Source organism: Prinia subflava, chromosome 2 (assembly GCF_021018805.1).
Source record: "Prinia subflava isolate CZ2003 ecotype Zambia chromosome 2, Cam_Psub_1.2, whole genome shotgun sequence".
Classification (NCBI taxonomy): Eukaryota; Metazoa; Chordata; class Aves; order Passeriformes; family Cisticolidae; genus Prinia; species Prinia subflava.
This window is the reverse complement of record NC_086248.1, coordinates 19,136,542-19,144,836: the sequence shown is the minus strand read 5'-3', so window position 1 is coordinate 19,144,836 and position 8,295 is coordinate 19,136,542. Positions and strand designations below refer to the sequence as shown.

General features: G+C 43.3%; 1 protein-coding gene across 1 annotated transcript in view; it reads left to right on the top strand.

The window, feature by feature from the left end:
* The first annotated feature begins 361 nt into the window (after positions 1-361).
* The window catches only part of SNTG2 (syntrophin gamma 2), a 241,352-nt gene continuing 233,418 nt past the window's right edge, over positions 362-8,295 (top strand). Inside the window, exon 1 of the mRNA XM_063389285.1 lies at positions 362-932. Within this exon, the coding sequence (XP_063245355.1) occupies positions 861-932 (72 nt within the window). The 5' untranslated portion in view covers positions 362-860. The remainder of the gene's footprint in view (positions 933-8,295) is intronic.

Here is an 8,295-nt window from a genome sequence, read left to right as displayed (position 1 = left end):
CTACTAGTAAAGTAGTACGTTAAGGACCAGGAACTTCTTTGTATTAGGATCAGCTTCAACATTGCAAGCACTGGACTGCAAAAAGCTCCCCAAAACTATAGTCTGGGCCACGGGCGATGGTCAGGAATTGGATGGAAGCTAAAGATGCACGAAGAGCAAAATCTCATGACAACGTTTAGGATTGGGGACTTTTCCTGGCCAAGTGTTACACAACGCCGAGGGTACCAAGAATCTTCGAGGGATGTCAAACTACTCTTGGTTTCGATTCAGAGATGGAGCCAGCCAGGGCCATAGAAGGCTGCCGCTTATAACCCCACACGAGGCGCAACTGCCCGCTACGGGCGCGGACAAGGCGAGGGGGGCTGCGCTGGGGGCGGCAGCACCCTCACCGCACAGCCCGGCCACCTTCCGCCGGCAGCAGCCCCGGCGGAGCGGCGCGGAGGCCGGAGCCCCCGCCCGCCTCTGCCCCGCGGGGCGGCGCGGGCGGGCCGAGCGGAGCCGTGCGGTGTCGGGGAGGAGCGCGCAGCGCTCGCAGGAGCACCCAGAGCTCGCCTGTCGGGATGCGGCCGCGGAGGGGAGGGGAGCGGGCGCGACGGCACCTTCCCCCGGCGAAGAGCCGAGTTAAATAGCCAGCGCCACGCCGCCGCCTTCCTCTGCCCTCCCGGCTCCGAGCCCTCGGCGAACGCCCCCCGTCCCAGCCCGCCCCGCGGGCGGCGGAGGGCAGCGCGCAGCCAGCCTGCCCCGCGGAGCCGGGACGCCGGCGCTGCCGGCAGGGGCGGGCGCTTGGGAGTCGGTGCCGGAGGCGCCGCGTCCCGCCGAGCCGCCCGTCTGAGAGGACTACGCCAGCTGCATGGGAGGAGATGAGCGTGCCGGGGAAGCAGCCTTCTCCAGCACCGCTCGAGCGGCCCGGCAGCCTCCTCGTCCCCACCTGGGCAAGTACCGCACCCCCTCCGCCCGTCCCGGTGCCAACTCCCGCGGCGGGGCGGGGGTGGGGAGGGTCCCGCCGGCGGCGCTGCCGTGAGGTTGGGGGGAGGCGCCTGCGTGAGGGACCGCGAGCGGGCGGTGCGGCCGCGGCTGCCGGGCGGGACCGGCCCCAGCGCGGCCGGGCTGCCGGGCGGGACCGGCCCCAGCGCGGCCGGGCTGCCGGGCGGGACCGGCCCCAGCGCGGCCGGGCTGCCGGGCGGGACCGGCCCCAGCGCGGCCGGGCTGCCGGGCGGGACCGGCCCCAGCGCGGCCGGGCTGCCGGGCGGGACCGGCCCCAGCGCGGCCGGGCTGCCGGGCGGGACCGGCCCCAGTGCGGCCGGCGGGACGCGTCCCGGCGGATCCTGGCCGCGATTTTCAGCACGCCGTGACAGGCGGCAGCGTGAGGGTCGAGTTTCCCGGGGATCGCGTTGAATCACTCAGTTGGAAAACCAGCTGCAAGCCTGCGATGATGAATTAAAAAAAAAAAAAGTCAGCTACGTGGCTGTATTTAGCACCTCATGCACTTTTAGGAGAAGCCCGTGAGGGAGTTAGAAAATAACTTGCTACTTCACGGCAGCGTATTTGGCAAATCATTCATGAATGATGCCCTCTGACGGCAGTTCTCCGCTGTCCTGGTTTATATAAAATGTAGTAGGTCTGCCCTGCGGACCTTTTAAATTCATTACAGACTCTGGTTTAACATGCGGCTCTTTTTGGCATGTAAAGTTGTGTAGTTGAAGCATCATCGCAATCGTTTTCCATCACCAGCTAAAAAATTATTAGTTGTATTTATATAAAATATGTACTGGTGCTAAAACAAACAAGTTAGTTTTGGGGTTTTTTTCCTGTTCTTTGAGCTGTTTCGGTGACCACAGCCTTGCCATTTTTGAAAGAAAAACTGTGTTTATCTTCCTGATGTTTTATCCAGAATGTTGTTTAGAAGGTGCCTCAGCTGCATGAAAGCTGACTTAGAGACACATTCTCCCTGACAGTGAATTTGTAACTACTTCAAGCTTATGTAATCATAAAAATTAAAGTAATATTTGGAAATTCAAGTGTAGAAGAAAACGGTAGAGGATACCTGACATCATAAGCATGTATGACAGCTGCACATAAATCTGTGGAAACAAACTGTTGTCTTGTCTAAGAACCTTTCATAGCCTGTATTTGCATCTATCTTTTGACTATGTGAGGAGATGGATAAATTTAACCTCCGGGCTTTTAGAATTTGTATAATTCAAAAAGAAATAATGGAATTAAGCGTGCAGTGGAATCCTCTGTGTTTCAAAGTTGTTTCACAGTTTTTAATTTGTAAGACCAGTTCAGGAACTGCAAAAATAATCTGTGCAGCAATTATCTAAAATATTCACTACTGAATAGGTTGTATGGAAGCTCAGGATATTTCAGCATTAAAGGTGCGGGATAATCACTATGATTAGGTGAAATTGATGACTGGTATTCTTGTAGTTGTGTCAAATGTGTTTGTTTAATACATGTCCTAATAATAGGACATGTCATTTCTGCTGTTACTCATGAGACTTCTGCTTGGGACCAAACTAGACACTTTATGGATGGTGAAATGACCTTTTGGACAACAGCAGTAGGAACTAAAGGCATGTGACCACATATTTTACCTTGACCCTAAATGAGAAATAGTGCTGTGAATCTAAGGCTTTGGCAAGCCATCTGTTTCCAACAAACAGACAAATTTAGCCTCACTTTCCAGGCTATTTCAGATAAAGGTATGTGATTGAAAGAAGGAATGAATATATAGTTTTAGTAAAAAAGCCCTTTAGACTCACGTTCGGCAGGGGAATGTTATGGTAGATATTTATTTAGGTGAGTTCATAATTGCTTGGCTCCCCAGATGTGTCACATACTAAACTTCTGAAGAAAATTATGCTCAAAATGTATTGAAAAATAAGAACTTAATTTATAATTCACAGTGTGACAAGTGCTTGACTTGCATCTTCTTGAGTAATTTAACAGTATTGGAATCTAGATCTGTTTACCTGTTTAAAAGAAAAATCTGTATTTTAATACCTGTGTATTGACCGTGTGCACATTTTTCTCAGAAATAAGATATAATAACAGTAGTTAGTGTTTACTAAGTATTGCTTGCTGATTCAGATTAATTGTTTGGGATTCTGGTAGACAATATTAATACTAAAAGATAGATGGGTTGTCTTTGTGGTTTTTTTTTCTCTTTGGAAGGATAACAGTGAGATACTACTCCCTGGAAAATAACTCAGCATAGTTTTAAATTAAAGGCAATGCTGGATTTGATATACAATACTAATCTGTTTTGCATGCATGTATTCTTAACATTAATTCTCTTTTAAGAATGTTTCTCACAGTGTATCTAAACTTCTTGAAGTGCAAATGTGTATGTTCAGTTCTATAGAACTGAAGTTTCAGTCAGACCTTGTCTCTAATGTTTTGCCAGTCTCAGTGTAATTCCTGACACCTGTTTCATTCAGTATCAGACATGGCTTCTTATTCCTCTGCTTTCAAAAACCAGTACGTTTCCTCTATCTATAGTGAACTTTATGTTCTAATTTCTCATGTAATCCTTTCCCCCTTTTTCGCTTGGAAATACTCAAGGGGTCATATCTCTTAGTAATTGTTATTGTGTTAAGGGTGCTTGTGCCATGTTCTTACATGGATTTTATGGTCTCATTGATCTACTATGCATTAGTTACTGTGGTTTTCATTGTATTGCTAGAAGCTTGGAAGGGAATGATAATGTAACAGGCACTTGTATTGTTGATACACCACGTTTTTAAATGAAGGCATAAATGTACAGTTCATTGCAATGTATAAATGAACTTTCTGGGTTTTGGTGTTTTGTTTTTGGTTTTTTTTTTCATAGACACTCTTCTCTTAAATTCATGAATATTATATGTAGTAGATCCATTTTTCTATTAACTTCCATACACAACCAGAAAAAGAGTGATAGGTAGACAGTTTCTTTTTGCAGCAGAAACCCAAAGAAAAAAAACCAGCAACGTGAAACTTGTTTGGATAGCACTCTGCCATTACCCAAACTGTGTACTCAATAGGAAGGGCAAATGCAGCACAGGCAGGTTTTCTGTTCCTTTCCTCCCCTCGGTTTTCACAGTGTCTGTGATTCAGGCACTTGCTTAGAGATGCTAGTCTAAATATCTGCCTTTTTTTTTTTTTGGAATGAGGTCCTGGGGCATTGGTGTTTCTTCGGCATTTGGCACCCACCAATACTGAAGCTTCCTGAAAGTGAACACTAGGTGTCACGTTACCACAAGAATCGGTCTCATCTTCTCCCTATCTTTTCAGGGTCAACAATTAATCTTGACATTTTTGTAAAACAGATGACCATTACTTTCCACAGCAGTGTTTCAGAAAGTTTGAAATCCATTCAGTTATCCTGTATGTGACTGTCAGAACCTTCAATTTTTCTGTGATTTTTATGAGAAGTCAGTACTGAGGTGGCATGGATTTCAAGATTATTTCCAAGATCTGTCTATACCACAATATAAATCAATAGGATGTAGTTACTAATTGAAGCTTTTTCTCCCAGATACTATTTCCTTTTTAAATTTCTTGCTTATTAAAAGCTTATTTCAGAAACTTTTGCTTTAAAGTGAACAGAATTTTTCTTCTGATTTGGAGATGGCAAACACAAGAAAACAGATGGTGGAGCTTCATAACAGAGAGAAAGTGTCTATGTACTCTGTTGTGTGACACCTAATAATTACTTTCTAGTGTAAATTTTGTTGTCTTCCCACTTATTTGAGAAGATGCTTTTTCCCCCTAAAAAATCTGTGAAATTAATAGTTCCAAGATCCTATTAAAGAACTTTACCAGTTACTAAATACCAGAGTGATCAAATGTTAATTTTTTTTTCACTTGACTTCTTTGTTATCACAAACCAAATCTGAATATGGCTTTTACCGGTACATATCTCCATGAAAACACTTATCAAAGTGATAAAAAAAGCCAACATATTCAAGCTTATGGCTTTAACATCTTAAAGGAAATAAGACTTGTGCCCACCTGCCACTCAGAAAGAGCATTAGTATTCCTTTTACACCTCGGATCTGTGTTTCATATTGTAAGCAGGCTTCTTTTTTCTGATGTTTTAAACATTTTATGAGATGAATATAAATAGAATCACTTTCACTTGAGAGTTCAGAGACTGCTTAGAGTAGAAATGGAAGTAGAGCTCAGCAGAAAGGGCAGAGCATGACCATGTTCCTACAAAATTGACACCTAATATTGTTTGTCTGCAGCATCACAATAATGGAGGCAGCAAACACAAATCAGATTCATTTAGGTTGAAGGGAACCTTGGGAGGTCCACAAGTGTTACCTTCCCCTGAAAGCAGTGACTGTGTGGAATTCAGATTGAGTTGCTCAGGTCTTTTCCCAGTGCATCTTCAAAACCTCCAAGGATGGACACTGCTGAACCTCTCTGTGCAAGCTGCTCCCTGCTGGGTTGTTTTGCTGGTGAATTGGGGGTGTCCTGTTAGCTCCTCCCTCGAAGCCCCTACTGCCTTAGGTTCAAGCAGGCCCAGCTTACTCAGCCACTTCTCACATGGAAGTGCTTCAGCCTCTGGCCCATTTCAGTGGGCTTTGATGGGACTGCTCATTTGTCAGAATGTTTCTTGTGTTGCAGGGCCCAAACCTGGGTGCAGTGTACTGAGTGCCAAGTAAAGGGAAATGTTTACGTGGCTAATGCTGTCAGCCTTTGTGGCTGTCATTGTGCACTGGTGATTCCTGTCCATCAGTACAGAAGGACTCCTAGTTATAATCTTCCCCACACCTCACACATACCCACCTGCCCCCCTCTCCCCTGCTATGTCTCAGGGAGAAATCTAAAGTTTTTAAAGAGCAGATAACCAGTTTAAATGCCTCTTCTTGTCCTCCTTTAGTTGAAAGTGAATGCATAACTCTGGGAAAATTCAGTAGATTATTGCTCTTGGTTTTTGATGTGCTCCTTGACATTTTTTGGGGTTTTTCACCACCAAATGCATGAAAAGGCTCATGCTGACTTTCATCTGAAGTTAAGATTCATTTACTATAAGAACTGCATGTTAAACTAGTTGGAACAATTTAGTGGACTTACTCATCCTTCACATTACAGACAAAACTGACAGGTAAAGCCAGCTGAGGCCCACAATTGTGTTTCACTACAGACACTCTTTGTCAGTAATACTCTTACAGCAATTATGATCTAAATTTTGTTGGTCTGTTTTTTTTTTATGAAAAAGGGAAGCTGATTCTAGTGTTTTAAGCTCTTCTGTACCTGCTTGTATGAACTTTCTGTCTGAAGAACAGCATGGCTCCAGTGAAAGCTGTCATGCTGGAACCCTTCTGCCACTCTTTATGTATCTCAACAGATTTCTGTAATGAGATTTACAAACTCTCTAAAGGATATAACCTTGAAGAGCTGGAACCCTTTAGCACAATCTAATCAATATTATCTCATTTATCATCTCCTTGTGAAGTTCAGATTGTAATAGGGACAACATACATTTCTAGTATTTAGAGAAGTTGTGGGCAGAAAAATCAATGCAAAACATCAGAGTTTTTTGTACTGTGTTTTAAAGAGGCACTGTACACGCTCGTGCTGTATGATACTCTAAAATCATTACCCTTATAATGTTCCCCCTCCACCACGCCAAACTTGCATGACAGTTTCATGCCTGTTTTGTGATTTTTACCTTTGCAGAGCTTATTTGAGAATTTTAAGTCACCAGATGATTAAAAGCTAAGGAGAAACCTTTTCCCTAAACAGGCAAGTTCTGTGTAATGCCATCTGCTGTGCAAAATGCATCTGGAGTAGCTTTTTTTCATGGATGCTTAACATCCACACTGTAAACACAGAGACTTCCCAGAGTCTGAGTGGCTGAATTCTGTAGCACTTCCTTGATTAAATCAGTAGTTACAGCAAGATGCAGCAGACAGGCTTAATTGATTTGTTGAGGACCACAGAAGCAGTCTTACCCAGGACTGGAATCAAAACCTTTTGGTGTCAAATCTGTATCATCAGCTCTTGATGATTTTTCCTTGCAACAAAACAATAGTTTGTTGGTTTTACCTTTTGATGGGAATTCTCGTTTATGCCCAGGTTTTGCAGGAGGCCTGACTACAATGGAATGAGTTGAAATGGGGCTCAGAGTAGCCCAGCCTCTTTTTTGTGATGGTCTGTTCTCACACAGCCAGTAAAAACCAGTGTGTTGGCTGCACTGTGCATGCTGGCCGACAGCATTTCCACAGTGATACAACATTGGTTCTTACTAACTGATGTTAATATCTATCTGTACACCAGAGAAAATATAAATAGTAACATGTTAAGTTTTAGAACACACTGTGAGGATTATTATTCCTACTTTTACCAGTGGAAAAACTGAAGGAAAGAGATTTCAGTTAAGGTTTTGAGTTGGTTTGGGCGTTTTCTTTGTAAATTTGGATTGAGGAAATATATTATGTAGAGAATGTTTTTCAAAGTTTTCTTTTGTATGTCAATTAGATTTTTGTATGTCAGTTAGATTTTTTCCCCCTCACTATATCATGCACTATCCTGTCCCATCCAGTAATGGATGTATACTTTGGAAGAATCTCATTCATTTATTGGCTGCTGCCCCTTGTCTGACTAAGGACTAGTATGTTTAGGATTACCATGAACATGGATACATTATGTAGCTTATATAATACTAATATGTAACATGAAAAATAGAGAAGAACAAAAATACACATTCGAAACAGTGATAAACGAAATGGGAGATAGTAAGGAATGCTATATTGTTTCCTCTATAGAAGCTGTGTTTTTCCTCTAGATATATGTGCTAATAGTAGGTTTATTGGAGGAAAGTGTCAGAAGAATTGATCTCATATGGGAGAGCATGAGATCATGCATATTTGAGACACATGTGTATTTGAAAGTTGTTTGTCACAAGTGTCTTGCCATCTTCCTCTCCAGTAAGCTTGTTAAATCAACAGTCAAAGAGATATATTTTATATTTGTTTCACTGACTGCAGCTAAGACATAGATACTGCAAGGAAATTCATGGGTGCATCTTTCCATACAAATCCTATCTTAACAGTATTAAGTCACATTTTTAGAAAGGCTTTAGGAATTACTCATAGATGTTGTGTTAATAAAATGCTAGTGTCTTCTAAACCAGTAAAATACTCACTTCAAGCAAGCATTACAATCTTATTTTATGTTGTGTGTCTTTTCCTCTCTTTCTCAACTTATCCTGCTGTCTTAGGCATTGTAAATATAGCATTTAGACATTCTTGTGCCACTCTTCACTAGCCCTGATGGAGCAGCAATATGAGGATATGCAGT